General features: G+C 46.3%; 1 protein-coding gene across 2 annotated transcripts in view; it reads left to right on the top strand.

Annotated features, from left to right (window-relative positions):
* Nachralpha1 (nicotinic acetylcholine receptor alpha1) overlaps window positions 1-24,911 on the top strand; it is a 130,613-nt gene that overhangs the window by 92,837 nt on the left and 12,865 nt on the right. For both annotated transcript variants that reach the window (XM_076907226.1, XM_076907227.1), the window contains 2 exons: window positions 1,924-2,033; window positions 21,599-21,779. In XM_076907226.1, the coding sequence (XP_076763341.1) occupies window positions 1,924-2,033; window positions 21,599-21,779 (291 nt within the window). The remainder of the gene's footprint in view (window positions 1-1,923; window positions 2,034-21,598; window positions 21,780-24,911) is intronic.

Raw genomic sequence — 24,911 nt, 5'->3', positions numbered from 1 at the left:
CTCGCGGCGAGCGAAGTGTTAATTGCTTCGGCGCAATTGAATCGACTGCCGCGTCGTGCACCGTGTAATCGAGCGAATATATTCCGCCAATGAGGGCTCGACGCAAAGGGCCCCGTCGATCTGCCAATTATATTCCATACCCGCGTTATTTTCCCCTCGAATCGCATCATCGTCGAGCCTTTACTACCCTTTGACGCGTCGAGATTCGTGGCACGCGATATCGGTTAAAAAAATAGTCGAATTCGTTCGATCCTCTCGATCGAATCGAAAATGTAACGCGCCAATGGAACGCGCGTTCGTGGCATTACCAGTCGAGTGGAATAAATTTTAAATACGCAATTTCTCAAGCGAATTCGAGGACGGTCGAGGCCTCATCTTTTTTCGCGAAGCTCTTTAAATCGATTCGTCTCTGGCGCACGTAATGATAATTGATTTAGGAACGAAGGCTCCCACGGGGGAATCGTGCGCGGAATTTTTGTCGAATCGTCGAAACTTGGCTAATTGCAACCGGAATAATTCATGCCAGTGAAAATCAATACGTCTCGCGAAACGTTCCGCGCATCTGTGTACTTTTACGAGCCTCCTAATTCACTCCCCACTACCCGTCGGTTCGAGAGCGTTTAATCCTAGAACCAGCCGATTTAATTGAATCTCTATACCTCGCGTCGAAAAGCACGATGAAACGAGAACGTATCAGGGGGTGGAAAAAAAAAAAACGGAGCTTGTTGATTTGCGAAAAAAATGCTGCACGGTGTTACGGTTTGTTAGGCGAATATTAATCGAGGATGTTACGAAGCGTCGAAATGTTATTTAAAAATTTCGGGCCTCGCCCGTGGCAATTCGCGAGCGCATTGCCAGGATTTTAATTCGCGAACCGTGCAGCCGGCTCGCGAATGCAATCATTTACAATCATCGAGTTCATTGGCGATACAGGACGGGGCGCGATATAACCGGACGGTGTCTGGTATCGATCGACGTCATTCCACTTTGTCGCGCGTACTGGAGGGACGCGGTCGTTTCAATTTCCATCGACTTCCGATTCGGCTCTCCGCGGACGTCGAAAGAACTCGAGGTTCGCCTGCGACATTTGGCTAAGGAGCAGACGCCATGGCGGTACCATTAGCCTCAGCGTGTCCTCGCCAGCTGTAATTAGAGATAATTCGAAGCTGTTTAGGCTCGTTTCCTGTTAGTTCCAAAATTGCGTGGAATTACGCGGAAAGTTCTGGATTATTACTTGTGTACTTTAATTTCGAAGAAGGTATTTTTTTTTATGGTATCTTTCGAGAAATGAAATTAATTTCTAAGTAATTTCAAGGACATTATTGTTCCATTTGTATTTTGCATCTGCGTTATTTAATACCTTTTTTTTATTATAATACAATATTATAAAATGTGGAAAACGTATCCTGGAGATATTTCCAGGAGGGTTGAACAGAAGCTTAGAGTGGAGCTGGTTGAGGGACGGTGAACAATAATTTGATTTCTCGTTTAAGGATGGTCAATCGAGGCGAGTTTAGGCTACGCGCAAGGCTGCAACGCTATTTTCGAGAGTAGCAAGTTTCTCGTGTTCAAAAGGAGTTATTAGTTTCACGACGAGAGGGACTAACCCAATCAGGATTTGTCCGAAGTTTCGTAACCCGATGTTAGATAGTTATTGACATGTTTCGACCTCGCATTCGAGATCGATCCGCGTACACCTGCTTCTAACTAATTACTCTTCGTTTCTCGATCTCTAAGCTTTACGTTTTCTGACGAACGAATGTCGAGTCTCTTATAGGTAACGTCGCAAAATTCTAAAGGAGAACCTCTATCGTCCATCTAATTTAAATACATCCGTTCGAACTATTTTCTCCAGCGCGTAGCCATGGCCGCTGTTCCGAAAATAAACAGAGACTTATTTTTCCGCTTTGTTTCTGCTTGCAGGAGTGGAACGATTACAAGCTGAAGTGGAACCCGGATGACTATGGCGGTGTCGACACCCTCCACGTGCCGTCGGAGCATATATGGTTGCCGGACATTGTTCTTTACAACAAGTAAGTCGATCTGATCAACGCGTCTATTCGATCACGCGACTTTTCCACGTAGTTTAAATCCGACGCTGGTCGAATTAATAAGGGCGGAAAATCGAATTTCGATATCGACTCGCAGCGCACGCTGCTCCATCCTCGATGCTATTAAAGGCGAGTCGCGGGGCTTCTTGGTGGTTTTAAAGGGACGAACAGCGAAATTAAGAACATAAACGGCGACGCTGCTGGATACTGGCGTCGTTACATTGATAAAAAAAAAAAGGAAAACGATAGAACGTACGATCGTGACCGGGGGAGAGAGCAATTTGCCGGCTCGACGTCTGCGTTGAATCGGGTGGCAGAGCCGGCTCGTGGAAGCAATTTGTTCGTCCAGGCGATTTTATTTTTCCAAGTGGAGAAGTGCCGGGTTTAAACAGCTGTTCGATACGTTCGCTGTCGCAAGGGATATTACGTGTGCCTGATGTTCGATCTCGGCTACTGTACTCTGTAATTTAGACTCGTGCCGACGCGCAAGAATTCTTCCATCACGCTGTTCGAAACAAAAAAAAAACTCTGAGTAAAACCTTCTATTATAAACGTACATAATTTACAATTAATAATCACTGCGTCAAGTAGAACTAAAAAATATATCTCACAACCGTGATTAAACCAGCGATTCTTTTAGAAACAATCTCACCTTACTTTTGCAAATAAATTACTTCGCTTCGCTCGTTTCGAAAAAGGAGGGTAGCCAGTCTCGTCTACTTAGAGGGTGACCAAATAATTATAGCCGCACAATGGACCACCGTCGCGTGACAACCTGGGAAGAATACCGCGGGAGTTATCGTTCAGTGCAAGAAACGACCGTCCAAGAGGGTGGTTCCGGGTGTTTCAGCCGTTCTTTCCCGTTAATCTGGCCGCACGTTGATCCCCTTCTCCCTATTCTTCCCGCTGGTAGGGTGTATCGGGGCGCACCGTCGTCCGTCACCCTGGTCCGGCTATACTTCATAGGATTTCAGTGGAAAGTGCAGAGCACGGTATCTCGTAAACCGTCCGCGGAATATTCCGCCGCTGGTACGTGACGTTTTCAGCGTAGAGCCCGCTAAGGCCATTTTCGAAATCCACGCTCGAAACGGGACGCACACAGATGTGGGGACCGCCACGTATTCCGCGCTGCTAACGCTGAGAAATAGGATGTACTTCGCCCCTTCCTGCACCCACGAGGACGACACTTTTACGAGGAATGTGGAGTCGTGTCGACCGTGACGCCATCCTTGTACCAGCAATGGCTACCATCCGACTTTAGACGCGGTTGTCTTGCGCTGGATTTACCTTTTTTTATTCTTTCTTAAGTTTTACTCCAAGTATGAGAGATCGAAGAGTTTCTCGATTGGTTTTCAGGGAGAATTTATATAATTTGGATACTTTTGAATCGATTGGAAAAGTATGGCTTGATGATAGGGTGTTTAATATACTTGCGTCTCTGGTATCGGTGATAAACGCAAGCGATGAAATAAATGGAACGATATGCCGATACTTTTTCGTGACCATCATTTAACATCGATAAAACGGTGGCAGATGTGATTAAGGGCATGGCTCGAGTGTAGACGATCGTTCCAGGTGCACTTATTCTGTTTCATTCCCAACTAACAAACAGTACTTGAACCTCGATGGAGCGTCTGAAACTGGAAAACTCTGTCGTAAACTGTAAAGTGAATTTGTACCAAGTAATCGACTTCTTTCATACTCGGAGCGCTAATTCTTTTCCCGGCAATTTAATTGGTTCTACAATAGTTACCGAGCAGTTTCTACAAACGCAAACAGTCGCCAAGCGAAACTGAATTAAACTTTGCTCCAACACTTCCCGCTCGACACACATTCCCGACGTTTCTATTTATCGATGTCCACGTCTCTCTCTCTCTCTCTGTCTCTCCGTTTCCTTTTTGGTCGCGATTCAATTGCCACCCCCTAAGTAAACCATCTGGGTCTTTTGAAACCGCTTCGTACCACGAGGTTTCGAAGCAGAAGGCTGACTCTTCTGAAGTTTCGAGCGAATTGCGGAGACGGAAATATTCAACCCTTCCCAACGAGGCCTCGCAATTTGTCCCCGTAAAAATCCATCCTCCATCTTTCGAGGCGCGATCAAGTTTTCGCCCTCGCACTCATCGATCAAGCGCCTCTCTGTTTCCAACCCTAAAGCTTCGTTCGCATTAATCATGTTCACGCTTCGAGACACTTGACTTCGAGTTACAGGCAACCCTCCTATAACACGGTAGTTAGGTTCCTAGAAAATGCCGTGTTGTGTGAAACCGTGTTGCATGAGACCCAGAGCTAGTGCAAAAAGGGGGGGTTACGTTCCAAAAACTTATTAAAAACAAATATTTTTCTTAATTCGACATAAACAATGTAATTTTTATTAAAAATATAAATGTATGTACAACACAAAGTATAAAAAAAATATTTTAATCTAACGCAACCATAATTTAATGAATTTACTCGTCGTCACTGCTCAGTATAATCAACCGAGAACGTTTTTTCGGTGGAACGACATCGCCTTCACTTTCTGAACTTTTTTCGTTATTTAAAGTTTTTGTATGTTTTCCCCTCTTAAAAAAATCTGTAATGGAACTTTGCTTGCTGGTTCTTATTAGATCATTGTAAATTTCCCGGTATGGAGCTAAACAGTTTTGCAGCTCCCTTTTGAATTTTCGACTTCTTTCCGTCGAAGGGTCTTCATTCAAGAAAAATGATTCCAGATTTTCCGCTAAGCATAGGCCTTCTTGTAATTTTTTTAATGTTAAATTCTTGACTGCACAATCTTCGTCAGAGCTAACGTCCTCAAAATCGATTTGATTTGCATCTAGGGATGCCATTTCGATTAATTCCGCTTCGTCAACTTCTTCTTCCACTAATAAATCTTCAATGTCTTTGGAAGCCATATCCACAAAACCTTCGCCTCCGATTGATTTAGCGACTTCTAATATCGCACCAATTTCATTTTCTAATGTTTCACGTATGTTTTCCGTTTCAATTGCAGAGGGCCATATCTTCTTCCAACACGCATTTAATGTTGATGTTTTTATTTCATTCAGTGACAAAGATATGATATCGATGCAGTGCTTGATGGAAAATTTCTTCCATGCTTCCATTACGCTAATTGATTGCGAATCGGTTGCGTCTAAAATCCACTGTAACGATCTTCTTATGTAATATGTTTTAAAGGTGTAAATAATACCTTGATCCAGTGGTTGGAGCAACGAAGTAGTGTTCGGTGGTAAGAACATTATTTTGATGTTGGGATGTGTTAAATCTTGTGGGTGGCATGGAGCATTATCTAATAGCAACAGCGCCTTGCAGCTCAAATTTTTTCGCTTTAAATACCGCTCAACGCTTGGCACAAAACAATTCAAAAACCAATCTCTAAATAAATGTCCTGTTACCCAAGCTCTCGAATTTGCTGTCCAGTATACCGGCAAGGTGTTTTTATTCACGTTTTTTAGTGCACGAGGATTCAAAGATCTGTACACTAGCATCGGTTTTGTCATGAAGTCCCCCGATGCATTACTGCACAAAAGGAGCGTTAAACGATCTTTGGACACCTTAAATCCGGGTGCAGTTTTTTCTGTCTTCGATATGAAAGTTTTACTGGGCATTTTTTTCCACCAAAGCCCAGTTTCGTCGGCATTGAAAACTTGATCTGCTGTGTATCCTTGCTCGGCTATAATGTTTTGAATTTTTTCTGGATACGTCCTAGCAGCTTCATGATCAGCCGACGCAGACTCTCCTTGGATTCTTATGCTATGAATCGCAAAACGCTTTTTGAATTTCTCGAACCAACCTTTACTCGCCACAAAATCTGGATTGACAGAGGATTCTCCTTGTTGTTTGAGATGGTTGTAAATTTTTAATCCTTTTTGTTTTATAATATTGCCATCTAATGGAATTTTTTTTTGACAGCAATCGTCAATCCAAATGCTGAGGGCCTTTTCCATTTTCTCAATTATTGCTGGTCTGGGGCGGGCTGAACGTTTTGCGGATGTCGAAGATCCTGCGGCAACTGCACTTCTGATTTCTTTTTCATTTTTCTTGATTGTTCTAATTGTTGCTTCGTTCAAATTAAGGTTTTTCCCAATGTGGGATGCTTTTTCTCCTTTCGATAGACGATCCAAGATTTGAATCTTTACTTCTAAAGAAATGAATTTTCTCTTGAACGTTGTTTTATCTTTACCTGACATTGCTTGGGGCTGAAGCTTAATGTCTTAAAGATAAAAAAATTGTTCTTTAACACACCGTGGCGCGACGTAGACTACCGAGTAGCAGCGTGAGACACTTTTGTTTTCAGGCCACGGAGATGAAAGTAAAGAACGTACGAAAACCACACGGAAAACTGACTGACTGACTCTTCGAGGAAAAAACACACGCATTTTAAACCAGAACTATCGTAGGCGTTGCCTAATTATTAAGCAGCAATCGTGTGTTCCCACCCTAACTGGGCGTACCCCAATGTCCTACGGGGGACATAGGGCCCGATAAGAGGAACAACCGTCTTGCTCTTCCAGCAATTTGGAAGTGACATCGTGCACGTGGCTAGCAGAGCCGCGTCGGGCACTTTACCCGGTCGTAAATTAGTCTAAGGCTAAGACCGCACGGAAAACTCTTATACTAAACAGTCTCCGTTGGTGAACGTCTCAAGTGCTGGTCCATGCCTTGGGATACCTAATACGCATCAGACCTACATACATTTCCGCAACGATGTATCTTTAGGACAGCAAGCCTCGCCGCGGCTGTATAAGTACATACAGTGTTGTATGTACAAAGGATTTGCAGTTTTCTCATCGCGTTATAGCGAAAACGTGTTGTAGGATACCGTGTTGTAGGAGGTTTCCCGCAATTTACGAATCGTGTTATAGCGAAACCGTGTTATAAGATACCGTGTTAGAGGAGGGCTACCTGTACTTGAAACTACCTCGTCAATATGAACCTAACTTTAACCGATTCAGCGTGTTATTTACTTGACTTGGGATGTCCCTTCGAGTTCCTCTCGTGTACAACTGTCGCGTGAACCAGAGACTCTTTCAAATATATTAAAAAAAAAAGGAAGCTATACGCATTTTCAAGAATTCGCGTCGATTCTGATTCGTCGCGATTCAATCGCAGTTTCGATCACCAGAAAAAAAATTCGCGACCCTCGATTATTCACCGTTACATTAGACATCCGTGGTTACCTCGATTAAATTTACAATTAACCGGCAAGGAAACTTTCCCGCAAAGTACCGCGGGGGGCAAACTTAAATTCAAGTGACCCGAATAGAAGTTCGCCGCGGAGTCGTAGCGGCGGAAAGTCAATTAACTTGACTGTGTATAATCGGGAACGTCGGCTCGACAGGTTTTATTTTCAGTTACACGAGGAGGCACTGCCACTGCCTCGTCACTGCCACGTGTTCAACGTAGATCATAAAATGTCCTCGAACTCTCGATCGTTCTCGAACTCGAAACTCTTACGCCGTTTCAATTACTCGAACAGAGCGCGCCTGGCGGGTGGACGGGGTGGCGTACGAGTGGCTGACAGGGGTGGGTTGAATCGATTGTCCTGGCGGCCGTTTCGAAAGGCTCAAAGTATCGGGGCTTTGTGCGGGCCGACATCATGCAAATGTGCCCGTCGAGCGAAACTCGTCCTCCTCCTCCACCTCCTCCTCTTGGTCGTCAATAGCGGCGGCGGTGGACGAGAGGGGCGCACGAGATGAGAGAAAAGTAATTTGCATGGAATATTCGAATCCGATTAATAATTCACGGGGATTGTTGGAAGTTTGCCCGCGACGAAAGGGAAGCGGCGTTTGTTTGACGGCGAAATTCAGGGGTGGAAGGGGTTGGGTCGAAAGGGATTCTTCGGCGATGTCAGGATATCGAGATTCTTATAGGATGAATTTTGATCGCGCGACCTGGTGACCGTGTTCCCTTTGGCCCTCGTGTCTCTCTCCGTTCGTTCGTTCTTTTTTTTTTTTTATCGAATTTTAACCCTCTGTCGGAGGCAATTCGTTGTTTAATAACTTGGTCACGGCTTTGTTGTCTCGATGGAAGGAGGATGGAAGTTGATTGCTTTTGGCTTGGCTGGTGGGGGGAGTGTATTGCCAGGCACAAAGAGCTTGGGACCAGATCCATCTAAATTTGTAAAACGTTCGGTTTAACCGTCTTTCGTTTAGGACGAGGGCAAATGGAGAAGTTTAGTTTGTTGGTGGTAATTAGTACTTTTAGGGGCGCAATTTCTGAGGGAAATTGTGCAGGACGCGATAGAAAGGGAGTACGATTTCGTTACTTTACGTTGAAGTGAATTCTATGAATTATTTTGAATTCTTTATATTTCTAGATCTTATTGTCACTTGTTGAAATTACGAAATGAAAGTTTCATACATTTACTCTTGTTTCCTTTTGTTACTACTCCGTGCCATTGTGTTTTATTACGATAGCGTGCCTTATCCACGAACAGCAGCCCAGCTGATTATAACAATTACGAAATAGCAGTTTCTAGTTTCAGAGTAATCTGCTGCACTTGTTTCCACGGAATTACAATGCTTTGTACTTTGAGTCGAATTGAGTATCAGCAATTTCGAAGATTATTCACCCTTCAGAGAAAAATGCCCAGCCGCTGTTCGAAGTTGAAAATTTATGTTTCAACCAAAAAAAAGGAGTTCTTTAAAGTGGCGCGGAATAAAAACGGAGGATCGAAATAAAACGCTGTCGTTAATTTTTATTAGCAACAGAAATTCCAGTCGCAGACGATCGAAATAGCAGTCGTCTCCGTTTACTGCCGGTCGCATCGCGATTGGCTTCGTACTCGAAAGTTCCGCTCGCAGAACTTGGAGGGTCAACGCCCATTCTCGTTCAACTTGGTCTTCCAGCAACCACCCCGACAGCTCGTCGCCGACCCTGAAGACGGCTGCGAGAAGGTTTCCTCCAGGCGTTGGAGGGGTGTATCAATTAAATCGAAGTCAAGTTGCCCCGGTAAACTTGACTGCGAGTCGCGTGGCGTTCGATCCTGGCCATCCCCCACAGGGTGTGCTACCCTGCACCCAACCGCGATAACTTTCACGCCGCGATCCCCGTATCGATTCTCTTGGCCGTCGACGGGGCTCCGTCGCGTCGTTGGGATTCTCGTTATTCTGTGTATAACCGGCAGCAACGAGGAGCGGACGCCTACGCGCGGCCAACGCTCGCTACCCCCTTCAGCTAAACAGACACTTCTAAAACGATGAATAAAAACATTTTCACCCGAAGAGGCGGCGCACTCGAAGTGCACTGCACTCGTCTGTGGTGCGCCCGGCCACTTCAGACCGCACGAGGACCTCGAAGGTGCACGATATCGACTGGGGTAATAAGCTCGTTCAATTTCGTGGGCTGAGACACCGACCCAGGTACTTGTATTTGCATAAAATAAATTATAAGGGGGCATTGAAGTGGGAGAGGGAAAGGGTAACGCGATTTTTTTGTATGTCATTCAGCTGGTTCTCTACTACTTTTTTTTTTCTAGGTTTTTCTTTTGAAGCCTAGACATTTTTCTATGGTCGTGTGGTTAGAATAGTTAAGGGATATTTTTGGGGTTAGGAAGTAATCTGTTTGTTATCAGTGATTAATGGTCAGTAATTCTTGTTGAAGAATGCAATGAGTGTTTATTGCACACTGAATCTTTGAGAAAAACAGAAAGAAGGAGAATGAAATCAGTGAGAGGAACGCAATACCCCATAACAATATTCCAAGTTTAATAACATCATAAGCAGAGCAACAGCACGGTTTCCCCATAGCCAGCCATTAAAGCCTCGCAAACGTCCACTTTACTGTCTCCTCCACTTTCACCCCGTCGACGATCCATCCGCGGTGAAAAGAGTTCCAGACAATTAATTATACCTGTCGCGGAAGGATTCCACGCGCGCGTTTATGCTATGCAAAACGACCACCTCGACATTCCACCCAAACCTGATCTCTCTCGCCCAGCTCGCGCTGATTACACTCGCGTTCATTTCCATACACGGTGGCCCGATCCGCCATCGAAAGTTCAGCGACGTTCAAGAAACTCGACGACCAACGCGCGACGATTAAAACGATCGTGCGACGAGAGGGGGGGGGGGGGGGGGGGGGGTGGAAAAAAAAAGGTGGCTCGAAAGCGTAGAAAAAAAACACTTTTGCCCTCCTTTCGCGCGGCCTTCTTTACGCGGCCCGTGCATTTGCATCGTTGATTGCGCCCCGACGCTTCGTCGAGTTTATTGGATCCTGTCCTATCTGTTTCGAGCCAATACACGAGCCAGCCGCGGCTCCGCGCTTTTTCGCCCCGCTATTGGATCACTCTCAACGAAAATCGTTTTTCCTCGATACAGGAGGCAGAGATAGAGCCCCGGGGGAAATAGTTTCCATGTAATTTCAACTTTTTCCCCACCACCCGCGGATCCACCCTCCCCAACGACCATCTCGTACCCGCCCCTGTCAAACTATTTCGACCCGCTCCTCTGTGTCTCTTCTGCCCTGCAATTTCTCCTCTCCCTTTATCTTTTTTTTTTTCAATTTCTCCGCCCTTTCGATGCTGTAATGCGCAATTAACCACGCGCGAACCGTACGATCGACGATAAATATTCATTTCCGGTCAGCGTAGCTTTAACGGGATCGAACGACGCCCACTGTGCAACGGTGATTATTAATTCAACGCGCCGTGGACGCATGGACGGGTAAGACCATTGGGTTTGGCTGATCGAAACTGATGGTGGACGGGGGATATATCCGTTTAATTTTCATTTTCCTCGCGACCGGCTCAACCACCTCGATAGAGGGTCTTATAACGCTTCGTATGTTTCCCAGGCACCGATTAAAGACCGGCACTCGATTAACCGTGGACATTGTTACTGTTATTACCTTGTTTCGGCTTACGAGCTTGTCCGTTCTTCGTTGCCTTTATCTTATCGCCTGGGAAAATTCTATTCCACGCGAGGTAAAAATGGAATCGTGTTTCGGTTAGCCCAGTGGTTATATTTATTGGTACGATGGTACGTAAAGTTGCGTCTTGTTTTTTTTTTGGAGGATTTTGATTAGTTATCGAATAAGAAGTTTTTATTTCCCATGTTATTCACTAAAACGTCCTTTTGAGCTGAAAAGTATCTCAAATACCTAATTAGATTTTTTTATTCTCGATTATGTTTTTAAAAGCGAGGCCACTGTATCTGTTTGTTATTTCAGAGTAACCAGACTACCATTTTATTTGATAATAATGATAAAATTGTATTATTTGTTGAATTTTTCTGTCATACTATGTATTTAATTGCCCTCTAATGGGGGCAATACCGTTAAACGAATGAAAAACGAGCAGAAGCGAAATATTTTCGCGAGATTTATAGAACGAGCGCGAAACACTTATAAACCACGATTTCGTATCGACGGCTGGCAAGTAATTTGGTTTATTTTATTCAGTACGATATAGAAATTCCCCGGTACAGATTACGAGCCGCATCCTGTAATCGATAGGTTCAATTACGAGTCGCCCCGTGGACATTCGCGACTCGCGGTATCGAATTCAGATTTATCAGGGGGTGTTAATATCGAATGCAGCTCGCACAATGCCCTGCGGTTTTTATTTACGACAGCCACCGGGAGCGGAACGCGTTATCGATCTTGCCGCGTTTCGCCTTCGAGCCGGCTCGTTTCTTAATTAAATTTCATCCGGCGATCTGTCCCGGAACCCTCGAGCCCTCGAACGTGCCTTCACCCTCGCCGCGGCTTATCGATTTTCCGCGCGAAAACTTCCCAACCGCCAACCCCCCGTCGACAACTTTCCCGTCCTCTGGAAAAGCCCTTTTCGACGGAACTTTTCGACGAACTCTTTCCTCTCCCCAGCAGGAAACCTTCTCCGCTAAACAAATCACTCGAGTATCGTTTAATTTCCACTCGCACGTACGTGTAAATGGCTGCTGATTACAAATCATACGATATAGAACAATATTCTAAGAAGTTAAAAAATCCTAAATAGTCATTAAGATATTAACACTGTACGGTTCTTTAAGAATCACAGATATAACAACATAGCGATTAACGCACCCTCAAGTACCAACCACCAAATAGTAAGACCTCGAAAGCAATTCTACTCAGACCCTAGTAAAAATGATAGATCATCAGAATGTTAACGCTGTACACTTCTAACACAATCGCGGATATAATAACGTAGCAATTAACCCACCCTCGAGTAGCAACCGCCCAACAATAAGAACCTCGAGAGCAATTCTACTCAGACCGTAATCCAGGCTGACCGCAAAGTAGTCGCGAAAGGGAGTTTCTCGCAGAAAAAGGCGCACAAAGGGTCCGATACGGGGTCGGTCGGGCGTCTCAGTGCAATCAACGGGGGAGGTAAATAGGATGGCGTCGTCCGTCGTCAGAGGGAAGCGGGCTCCCGAGGTGCGATGACCCGGAGCGCAGGGGTGCGTACGTGCGGGCGGGCGCCGCGTGAAATGCAAAGTTAAAATATGCAGGGAACGTACGTGAGCCGGAATCTCGTTACTCCATTATCGTCGGATTACCGCGGGACGCGGCTCGTACCAGGCCGCCGGTAATCCGCTCGCGGGACGCTCGCCACGGCCCGCGTTAACGAAGTAACACCGTGGAGGTTCGAAGTAACCGCGCGCTTGGGCCTGCTCGCGAGGCGCGCACACGTGTTCTCCGCGTCCTCTCGTGCTACGTGTCCGCCGATTTCGACCGTTCAACGTTTCCTGCCTCTCTCGTTTGTGATAGCAGAGTGGCGTTTCGAAGCTCGTCACGAGTGTGCGCAGAGTTTTCGTCGCGGCTGGGCCAAGGGTTGTTAAAATTCGACCAGTTATTGGCGTGGTTCGCGGGGTTTCGTTGGCGAGGAATTTTGGTGGAGGTTGAGGAGGACTTAGAATGTATATATAAATAGTATTTTGGGAAATGAGGATTTATTTTATATACTCTTTTTCGCTATATTTGTTGAAAGGAGGTTCGTACGCTATGAGAGCTGTGTGAGCAGTAAGGATTCTCGACAGGATATTTGGGGTCCTGTATAAAGAAGAAGACAAATGATAGGCTTCTTTTACTGTTTATCCTCGACATTCTTTATTTCTTAACGCAAGATCTATTTTTATTTCCATGCCGATACGCTGGAATCCAAGTAACTCAACGATTTATCGTTACGTTAAAAGTTGCGTGGCACGTGTCGCCTGTTGAGACGACTAGTTTCAAGTACAGATCCTCGACGACGATATCGGTGAACGCAGCGAAATAACAGAGTCGTACGTAATGCCTTAAGGCGTGCGTCCTGACGGAATTACATTCCTCCCCCGCTTCCCTCGCGGAATTTACCGGCAGGCGAAACGGGCGTCGTTCCGTCCGCGGCGCTCAGTTTATGATTCATCGTGCACGCGATGAATCGCGGCACGCTCCGCGTCGAATACCGCCGGCTTATCGTGCGTGGTAATACATTTAACGTCTGGAACGTCACGCGAGCGCGTTGAATTAAAAGGAAATTGAACTGTTCGCGGGCGCTATCAAATTTCTGACTTAAACGCTCGTAAGTCACGCCGCAGCCAGCCACGTACCTCTGTTCTCGCTCCGCGAATTAACCGCGCTTACGATTTCGCCTGTGAATTTAGTGGTCCCCCTCTTGTTTCCTTCCCCCGTGCGTTTCAATTAATTGCCAGCGAGCTACTTCAACTTTGTATCGTCATCGATCTCTAGAAACCATCAAGTTTCATCTTAGAAACTGGTGTCAAAGGTTTGCGAAACGTGTCAACGTTGTATCTTCACTGAATTATCGTTCACCTATTTTGTAAGAGATATGAAACAGCAAGGTACAGAAGAAACGAACCGTCAAACGATAATCATTCCCATAGAATTCTGGAAAAATTTCAAGGAACAGCAAGGATACCATCGTTCCTAGAATTGCTGCATCGTCGCCTTTCGCCTTGGCACGAGTAACACTGGCTCAGCCATCCACGAACAACCCTTCCTTTCCCACCTTATTCGTTCTCGAAGATCCCCAGTGGTGGAGCAATCCCCGAAACAACATCCTACTTACCCTCACGTTCCCTCGGAACGAAATTATCTCGAACCTCGAGCAGCAAAACTGCCGTTTGTTCGACTATCGTCGTGGCTGCCTCGCGTATCACCGAGCGCGCACCCCCTTCGTCGTTCTCTTCGTCATTCTGGGGCTGTTCTCGGTCGAGTCGACGCCGAGTGTCTCGTCCCGGGCATCCAGCCGCGACATAACGGCCTACGCTGAGCTGAAATGTGCCAAGTGCACGTTAAAGTACCCTGTTAAGAATCGGGGCCTGTACCAGTGATCTCTGCGCACGGTACACGACGTTGAGCCTTACGCGTGCTGGAAGAACCCTTTGGTGAATTGAAGATCGCTATCTGTGAGAAGAAACCATTTCGACTAACACTCTGAGAGGGTGCAAGGCTGTAGAAAATATGAGGTGAGCTCGAGATAGTCATTTAACATAAATCTGTCTCGTTCGAGTTTGTCGTTTAGTAGGGGTTGACAAATTAATCTTAAGCACTGTGTTACTAGATCCGCGTTTTAATTACTCGCGCAGTTCTAATTCACTTTTACCATGGTTGAATACGCGGGATAGCAGTGATTTTGCTGTAATTCCAGCACTTGTTACGCTACATGTGAGAATCCTTCTGAAAAGCTGACCATGTTCCATAGAATCCAGTAGTACACGAGGCTCCATTGAAATCGCGCGAGTGGTTTATTCTCAAACATACCCTCCATGCACGGTACACAAATTGTTCCGCCAGTCGTGAGGGAAATTTTAAGGGCCGATTCTGTGGTACAAAGTGAAACTAGAATCGACTGTCTGTTTCTTAAAACACCTCGACGTTTTTTCTCTGTAACAACAACATAAATCTGCCTGTTCATCTTCAAATCTTTCAAATCGCATCTCTTAAAAACGCTGCAGATCGAACGCGATTCTATTAATTCCAATCGTCGCCTCGTCTCGGTTCCCAGACCAGATCCCAAAATTTCTCCTCCTCCAGAAACCCTGTACGCGCGTCTACAGATCAACGAGCCGCATCCAAGCCACCATCCCCATCCACCCTCCTCGTAAACCAAGCTTCCGCTGCGGAGGGTGCGCGCAGTTGCACAAAACTTTGCCGCATAAACGCGCGGCAGCGTTTCGTCGCTGATAAATTGGATGCAGCGGCTGATACATTCGTTGATTGCTAATTGGTGTATTTCGGTTACCAGCGTGTAAGCACGCGATTTCGTTATCGACGGTGGAGGAGGATGGAGGGTTGTAAGAGGGGTCGTCGTTTCGTTGCGCGAACTTGGCGTGGGCGAAGTTTCGCGGTGGTTGGCAGCAAGGGTGGTTTGCGCGGGGCTGCTGGGATAGAAATTGCGAAAGGACGAGGGAAACGAGTGTCTGGCCCGGACTCGAAGCGGAGCCGTGGTAATTCCTTTGAGTAATTTCGGATACAGGAGACGGCTGCGTTGTTTGAACGCTGCTGCGGGGTTGTGGAATTCGCGCGCAGCAACTCACCCTCGCGACCACCCTCGCCGCGTCTTCTTAGAGGAATTAATTTCCGTGGGTGCATGAGACGCGGGATAATAAGGCTGCTGGCGGGGAGCTGCGCGGCGATTAAGAGTTTAGTAGGAAGAGGGTGGAACGAAGGGCTGTCGCGGGAGTTTTCCAACGGATTTCTCAATTCCATTGGAAATGGAATTCCCCGGGAAGAAAGAAGCTTTTGTACGGGGGATGATTCGCACTGGTTGCCCCGTGGCTATTTCCTTGGGCCGGTGAAACGAAAATAGAGTGGCTGCCGCGAGAAAACAAACCATTGTCACGGATCGCTGACCATTCTCACGAAATCCACGATAATCTTTTTAGCACGTCGGACGGGCCTACACTTCAGTCGAAGCCGTCGCCTTTCAATTGAATCGTTTCTCTTGATTCGATGAGTTGCTCGTTTCTGTATTCACTCGTTCACTTCTCAGAAAGTAGTTGATCCTAAATTTTCCTCTAAACAGAAGCAATTTATAAGTGTAACAAAATTTGTCATTCGTTTCTTTTCACATATTTCAATTTCCCCCGTATTGCAAAGGGTAATTGTACAGCTGCTCGAAACTGCGTACGATTATCATGCCCAGCTGCACTCTTGTTGACTCGTCACACGTTTGTTCAGTTCTATGTAGGCGAGGAACATTTCCTGGGTGCGGTTACGCGCTTTCAATTTTGACGCAGTTCGAACCCCCCCGCGAAATTTCGCGAATTTGCATGGAACGATGGCCCAGTTGCGCGGAAATAGAAATTCCTCGGACCCCTATTGAATATTTAAACGTTGCAAACGGGCAATCTTTCCCGTGGCTGTCGAAAACCGGGCAGCGCGATATGAAAAGGAGGACGATGGCTCGTCGCCATCGTTTTAAATCGGAAACGATAAAACCAATTCTTCTACCCCTAATCGAAAGTCGGTTCGGTGGAGAGATTCGTTTCGAAACAAATCAAAGGTCGGGCGTCGTTATCGAATTTAAAGAGAGATACGAATATCTCGTTTCGAGGGGGTGCATCATTCGAGATCCGCTATTGGGAGATTTATTACCCTCGATATTTCCCATTTTTGTATCAGAGACCCTCCACGCGCTATCTGGCGTTGCTCATTGAGATTTACATCGGCGAAAATGTACGCGTTACGATCAACAGACGTTGAATTTATCAGTGGACGAGGAACGCGAAAGATGCTTGGATACTGGAATATTTTTAACAGCATCAATTCATAACACTTGCAAACTTTACTTGAGAACTACAGCCAAACTCTCGAAACTAAATACTTGCTGCCTCTGCTTCTACCTAAACTCTTCGCCACCCCTCTTTTTTCTTCCCTCCATCTACGCACACTGTGCAAAGTTTCTTCTAAACCCACCCAAACGTGTCTCTATGGGACCTTCATTTTTCTCTTGCCAGCTGCAAATCTTTAAAGTTATCCCTTAACAAATCTTTTCTTGAAAAGTGATGTTCTCTTAAAAATACTGTGCGCATTACAGTTCTAATCTGCCAAGCGATCTTCCGTGCTGTTCACGTGCATCCTATTCACGATTCCACGGGCTGATAATAATATTTTCCATTCGATTTTTCGACAGATTTCTCCGTCCAAGTTTCGCAAGTAACTCCTCGGAATTTGGAACCAAAAAACGCTCGGATATCGCGTAACTTCCGCGCCAAAGAACTCGTGTCCCTCACTAATCTCGTCGCGCGTATTTCACATCGCGTCGGCCCGATCGTCGAATTTATCGTCGACCCGATTTTAATTGGCCGGAACCAGGGGGTGGTGGATGAGCAAAAACGGGCTGCAGAATTTCCTCGTTGTACCACTGAAACTTATATCGATCCGCTGGCCGTGCCCATCTCTCGCGGCGCGTTCAGTAGCGTACGAACCCGAGGACCGAGGGTACCACCCCCTGTGGCTGGGAATTCGCGTCGATCCCAGAGAATGCTCCGCGCGATTCGAACGAGGAGACAAAAGCGGACGTTCGACGGCGCAGCAGGGAACCTTGCCAGGATTTTAACGAAGCGATATTTCTGCTGAACCGCAGCGGAGAAATGGGGGTGCTTCCTTTAAATTTTGTAAACACCAGGAATGGACCCCTAATTACGGTCACTTACCAGCCCAGCGATATTACGTTGGAACGTTGGAAGTAGAAAATGTGGAACAGAGTGATTTAACTTCTCGTTTGCTACCACCTTTTGCCCGGAAGCGGAACAAATCGAGCTTGGTTTCTCTTCGCGATGGACCTCGCTCGATCGCTTTTTAATTTCTTCCACCCTTTCGATGGCTTCGATATTTTTTTCGGTACTTTGCGTTCTCGATTGCGATCGCTTTCCGTGGAAATCCGATAATCGCGCGTGCGCCAAGGTTATCCTAATAAACGAGATCAACTTTTAAACGTAAGATGCACGCGGTACTCCGAGCTTTTGTCCTCGTCTCTCATTTTGCTCGCTAATTACCAGGCAACCGTGTTTAACGAAAATATGCCAGGAGAATGCGACGAAGTTTGGATGCAACTGGATCGAGCTTTCACTGCGTGTACACTCTGATACGTGACAGATAGCGAGTTTCTATCAGTTTCCTTCTAATTGCATTTTCCGAACTCTTTTCATTCGCGCGCAACTTGTTCGAGGTGGGATAATTTCGGCAAATTATTTGAATCGCGTCGCAGTTTCGGAAATACCAATCTCGCAACTAAAACCACCATTGTAACCGTCCTCTGTACTTAATAGCTATTCAAATCTGAGAGTTTACCGTGCTCAAAGAAACTTTGTTAAATGTGTTTCACATTCAAATCATTGACTTTGTAACCATGGTCGTATATGGTAACCACTATTGTAACTGTACAGTTTCTTCGTACATAAATAATGTTATATGAAACGGTACGATGAGAAAATTTTGTTCCAATTTAACTGCGAAGTGATTACACTTCAAAGTATTCAAGATTCAAGATTCAAAGATTCTTTTAATTCCACATATTCATACAAAGTAGAGAGCACAGCGAGCAACTGTGAGCAGCCTTGACTCACTAGTCAGGGGTTGTACAGCGGCAGAAGAAAGCCAGCATCGATGACGCGATCGAAACGAGGGTGAATCCTCGAGGAACCGTGAATACGATCCTCCGGTTCAGTCGGAGCGTCCGTTTCAAGGCCTCAGACGCGCGTAATGGAAGAATGAGATAGACGTAACGGTTGTCGAGGTAACAAATGGAGAACGACGGGGCGCGGGGTGCGGGCGAAAAATTCAATGTCCTCGACAATGTAGTTTTTTTTTTCTTCCCCTCCGCGAGCGTTCGATGTCGGTCGAGTAGACAACCGCGCTTAAAAGGGACGTCAGGTTTGAAGATTTACGCGACGTCCGCCTGCGCAAGAACCGGGCACGCTGTCCACGGAAAAAAGGACATGATTAATCGTGAGATCGCGGACTTCTTTGCCCTAACCTTCCACCGTCCGTTCTTTCGTCCTGGCTACACGGGAATTCCTCTGTTCGTCCGCTCCTGCGATTAGTCCCGATATATGTCCGATCCGAGGAGGGTTGTTTTCAGGCCCAAGCGACTGCTCTTTCACCCCCAAAAGGTTTGCGATACGTTCTCGTTTTTGTTCGAAGACAATGTACTTTAGGTTCACGCGAGCTTGAATGTCCTCGAGGACAATCAAAGGGGAAGTTCGAGTTTAAGCTCGCAAGGCCAAGAACTTTCCTCTGTCCAAGGGCTGAAGTCTCTGGATCAGTCGTGAATCTCGTCTCGAAGACACGGTGCGTTAGAAACGTCAGCATATAACGTCCTCATTACAAAATTACCGCTCGACGAACGCATTGTTCTCGCGAAGAGAGCGAGTAGCCTGGTAGCGTCGACTTCCGGTCACTCTGCGAGCAATTTTGCACCGCTGAGCCGAGGGTCTGCCGCGCCCCGCTAATTCTCGGTGTATCGAGCCGCGCTTACGCGAATTAGAGCGCCAACCTTCGTCGATTTAACCCTCTAATCGTCGACTGTGTGGTCGCGCCTGCAACTCGATACGCAGCGATCGAATCGACGGGGGTGGACCATAGCCAATTCGATCCGCGTCGTTTGCTGCGTCCTTTATCGCGCGGTCGAAGATGCCTCGTGGATACCATTGGACGATCGCGTGGCTGTTTGTCTTGGTCATCAGCCTACGATATGGTCTCTCTAACCTCGAATGTAGGATTAGAATTATCCAAGCTGTCTGTGCGAACGAGAACGTGAAACGCGTTTACGATTCGAGGTGTAAATGGCGAGGTTCAAGGGCGCTGTTGTTAACCCTTTAACTACCAAGCGCTAGTATCGTGACTTTCTGTTGGAAAGCACCATATTGTGGCTCGCTTGTGTCGTTAAGGGTGGTTGAAACGGAGAGTATTGGCAATTTGCGATGGTACAGGGGTAGTTTTTATGCGAGATGCGATAATAGAAATGAAGTTACTGAAAGATCGCGATGCGCGATGGAGCTGCATTAACGTAGTCAGGCTCGCGTAACTTGATTACAGAGAGGGGGTGGAGGTAACTCTTCATCCGATACGAAAGCCTCGCGGCAAACAAAGCACGAGCGACGATCAAGAGGTCCCGGTTTGATGTTAAACGCTGCAAATCCGCTTGCACGTGTCTTCAAAGCCGATTACAACCGGAAGCGAGCGTGCGAAACTATTTTCGACGCGCGATACCGTTCGCTGGTGGTTGTCACTTGCAAGCGAGCAGCAGTCAGGCCGCGGATTCGAATATTATCTCTGTTAATAACGCTGCTCGTTTACGCTTTGCTCGAGCGAATGAATCGAACCGTTCGATCGGTGGCGTCGCGTTCGAATTTCGTCCGATGTAAATATCGCGCGAGCGTTCTTTTTCTTTTTTCACGCCTAGAAAACAGCGGCCTCTGGTGAGTTTAGACCATAAAAATTGATAGTAAAACTCGCGAATCAATCTGGAAACACATTTTCGGTTTGCTTGTTTATTTATGTTTCCCGTTTCGTTCTGTTTACATTCTGGGGGTGGTTTTGTTGCTTTTTTTTTTAGCCCCATCAAACTCTCGAAAGGTCTTTCCTCGCTGGTCACGGCGGGCCAATATATTTCCCATCGGCTCGCGTTTTCCATTGTTCCTTTCGCGTCGATAAATCAAAGTTTCGAAGTGTCCAACATTTTTCTGGGCCATCCCGCATTTATATTCACCACGCACGATACAGAATGCATGAACCTGCAACGACACGACTTGGAAGCTGGCCTTCCGCCCTATATCTACCTTTTTCCTGACGCTGTACTTTTGCTCTCCATTACTATACGTACTGACATTGGGAAAACTAACATATCATTAGTAAACAGTTACGAAATTTTTCATCCAAATTATAATTAATATAAAAATAATTTCGTTAAACACGACAACCAGTTGCGTACGAATATTTTCAAACAATAAAATAGCAGAATGGTAAAATATTAGTGAAGAAGAAATGTACGTTGCGCTGTCTGCGCTTGCACTAATAATAAAGGAGGAACGGTCGAGCGAAAATAGCGCAACAAGTGCAGTTGCAGGAACGACAGCTGCAGCCGCACACGTATTATATTAGAAATCCGGCCGCATTATCTCGTCGAGTTTATTCCTCTAGAGTTCCGTTCCCTCAGACGGTCGACTCTAGAGCGTGCACTTCTACTGCTTACCTTCTATTGTTTATCCCGAGGATTTTCTTATCCACAGCCTTCGACGCCCGCTGAAATTTCTCTCGCTCGCCGCTCCTTTTGTGCAACCACGGAACCAAGTTTATTCTTAATAAAAAAAAAAAAAGATAAAGAGGGTGGCGGATCGCTCCTCTCGTCTTTGATAAGAGACCAGATCCGCGGTTACCTCATTCGACGCGAGAGAATACAATTTTATATCCTTAAACTTGCAAATTATTTTCCGCGCTGCGAGAGTTGAGACGAAAGAATAGCTCGAGGGTTGCTAAGGGTGATTAATCGACCCAAGGGCGCGCGTTCGATATCGAAACCGTGTCTACTAACGAGGAGAAGGCGGCGCGGAAAAAGCCGAGCATAAATCAAGGGTGGACATTAATTTTGTTTTCAGCGCCGATGGCAACTACGAGGTGACCATTATGACCAAGGCGATTTTGCACCATACGGGGAAGGTCGTGTGGAAACCGCCGGCGATCTATAAATCATTCTGCGAGATCAACGTGGAGTACTTCCCCTTTGACGAGCAGACTTGCTTCATGAAGTTTGGTTCGTGGACTTACGACGGGTACACGGTGAGTAATAAGATTCGACCAGCGAGCCAACCCTTACGTTTAAACCGCGATTAATCATCGCCCAAGGATTCGTATCTACGCACCCCCTCTGCTTCGAACTCCGTTCGCGTCGCTCGACTAATCGTCGCGATAGTTTCTGGCAACCGTTCCATTCGCAACCGTTGGTCACGTTCGAATATTCCTGGTTTTGTTTTCTGTTTGTAAACGACGTACGACAATGGCGGTCAGGGGTCTCGCAACGTTGTTTCGTATTTTTTCTTTTCTCCCTGTTTTTTTTTTTTTCGACGTGGCTTTTATTCGCGTTCACCGCGAGCGTTATGATGCACGTTGTTCGTAAAAATTGAACGACCCGTCGAAATTCCCCGTCTGTATCGCCACTCGTTTCCCCTTTGCATTAAACAACCCGCGGGCGAATGTTTACGCGTATAACCGCGCGTAAAAGTTTCTGGCTAATACCTCTATGGCTCGTCAGCGATGTAACGTTTTTATGTTAAATAAAGAGAGGAATCGGTTGGTAACTTGTGGCGCGAGTAACTTTGCTGAGCCTTTTAGAGCGATTTTCATTTACCTGGGAATCGTTCGATTTTTTTAATCGAACAACACTGAAAAAAAGAGGGATGTGAAGGGGCGCGTGGTGAAAATTGCGAGGACGTTCTTGCGAACGGAACGTCGCGCGAGAAGCGAAGAAATTTCGTCGCGTCGGTGACAGTGTCCGCTTGAAAGGCGCGAGGAACTGAAGGGGAGCGTGGAGAAGGCTCGCTGGCTCGCTGAACCGCGTTACAATGCTACCAGAGATATGTAAGAACGCATCAATGGAACGTCGACCGAGTTCTCCTCGAGACGCCGAGCTTTTCTGATGACGCCAGCGTGTACGTGCCTCCCCCTCAGCCCGATGAATTTATTACATTTATATTTCAGTACGCCCCTGTTTCATTTCTCGTCACCGTTACCCCTGCGTCTGCACAGAATCGCGTAGAACAGAGGGGTTCTTCTTACGCAGTCTCTTAAACAACTTTTTTTTTGAGGGATCTCATCTCAATCCTGAATCCAATAACTGGTGAAGCAGCGGCAAATACAAAAAGTCTGGACTGTATAGGATTTTTTATTAAATGAGTTGTACTTGAATAGAAGCGAAAAGTTAGGGGGTGTAAAGGTAAGAAATGTTCCACGCTGCATTGAAAAATTTCTTACACGATAATTGGAGATGGTGGTGGTTTAGGTAGTTTCTTTTTTATATCGATATTAATGTGGTTTCGAGTGGTGTCGCGTTTAGATGAGCGTTCGAGTACGATATGGCTACGTCGATCTCGAACCAGTGACGTCACTGGCCCGAGGACATTTTGGTATTCCACGGAGAGCCCGATTGTATTACCAGGCTTAGCTCGTATTTCTATCCGGCTCCACTTACGGTCTAATAAAGTATTCCTTAAGAGACCGATCGAGTTATAAATCCGGTCACGTCCGGCTTTTGCCACGGTTTCCTTCGCGATCAAAAATTCCTCAACAGGTCACCGTACATCCAATCATGCCCCCTCATTCCTCGTTGGTGTTGATTCTATAAAAAAGACTGCTGCTTCGCGAGAGCGTTTGATCTTGCAGTGAGACCAGGGAATCCCTCTGCACGCGAAACATCCGTTCCCCATCTTTCGTGTCGCGCGTTCTACGAAAAAAATTAAATCGTTCGCTCGTTCTCGCTTTTTGTTCTCGCGATCCGGGAACTTTCCAGCAGCTTGAACGAATCTAATTCCCCTTTAACGAGTCGCCTATTTCACGGGTAATATTAAAAAAGTTGTAGGGATTAAAATACGGGAGATTACCTCGATTATGCGTCCACTGATTTATCACGTGCCCCGACATTATCAACGATGCGTGATCTTCGAAGCAAGAACCGTGAAAGAAAAAAAAAAATAGCGAAAAAAGAGAAGAAAGTACATCCGTACTTATGTATGCAAATACTTAAAACGAGATATAACGGATAAAGTAATTATTCATAAAATAAGTAATACCAAAAGAGCGTGGAGAAGAGAGATGTGCCTCCAGCTAAACGGTTCACGCGTTCTAATTAAATCGGTCGTGAAAGCGTATTCATATCCAGCCAGGGGTAATGGATATTTCACACGTAACCGGTCCGCGTGATAGAAAATCAGGCTCGTCCCTGCGACTGATCAGGTGGGTGTCAAATTATCCGCGATGCCTTAATTTAATCCGCGCGGGATATTAGATTCGACGATCGAACACGATGGATCCGGAAGCCCCAATCCACTGGCACTTTCCGTCCCGTTGATACAAATTCATCGGCCGGAATATGGATGAATCGGAAACGGTGTGGCTGATAGAAATTGCTGGTGAATCGCGCGGTGGTGCGCGCCGGCAGCTGGCCAAGAAAACGGGCCCGCGTTCGACTTTCCGCGTCCCCGTCTAAACTATTTATTACGCTGGAAGTTACGCTGACAGTTCTATTCCCCGACGGTTCTTCTTTCATTCTGCATCCGGTCTGCCGTTCGGCCGTCCGAATCCCAGGAGTTTCCTGGATTCTAAAGCGGCCGCCACGAACCGCCCCGCGTGCGTTCCGCTGCGTTCGAATAATTCATGCCACTGCGGAACCGTCGCAAATCTTCGATGAATTACTTAACTCAACCTCGCCAGCCGCTGGTCCCCTTCGTTCGATTTCACGCGGTGAGTAACGCGGACGTTGGAATTGTACGTACCTTCTGTGGGTGTGGATTGTCGATCGAAAGAAGTCGAGTCTCTGAAATTTTGAACAATTTTAGGGAGAGAGAAAGTCTTTAGAAAGATCTATTTCGTCCTTAAGACTAATTAACGTGTTTATGTACAATTGTTCGCGAGAAAGAAGATAATAAATTCGAAAAGGGTGCATACAGATCCGCATTCGAACTTTAATCGATGTTCGCGACTCAACTTTCCCCTCCATTACGAATATCCGAAACAAAAACTTCTCGTTACCGTCTCTGGTCGACGATCTTCCGTTCGTCGCGTCCAAAGTTTCCTCCCCCTTTTGCGACACCCCTTTGAAGCCTCCTACCATCGTAAAGTTTCCCTGGTTCGTCCGCGACAGACGCAACTGGGTAGTTTGCAAGTCGCGACGTTGAGTCTCGTTCATCCCTGGGGCGG

Source organism: Xylocopa sonorina, chromosome 15 (assembly GCF_050948175.1).
Source record: "Xylocopa sonorina isolate GNS202 chromosome 15, iyXylSono1_principal, whole genome shotgun sequence".
Lineage (NCBI taxonomy): Eukaryota > Metazoa > Arthropoda > Insecta > Hymenoptera > Apidae > Xylocopa > Xylocopa sonorina.
The sequence above is the reverse complement of the archived record's forward strand: the minus strand, read 5'-3'. Positions and strand labels throughout refer to the sequence as shown.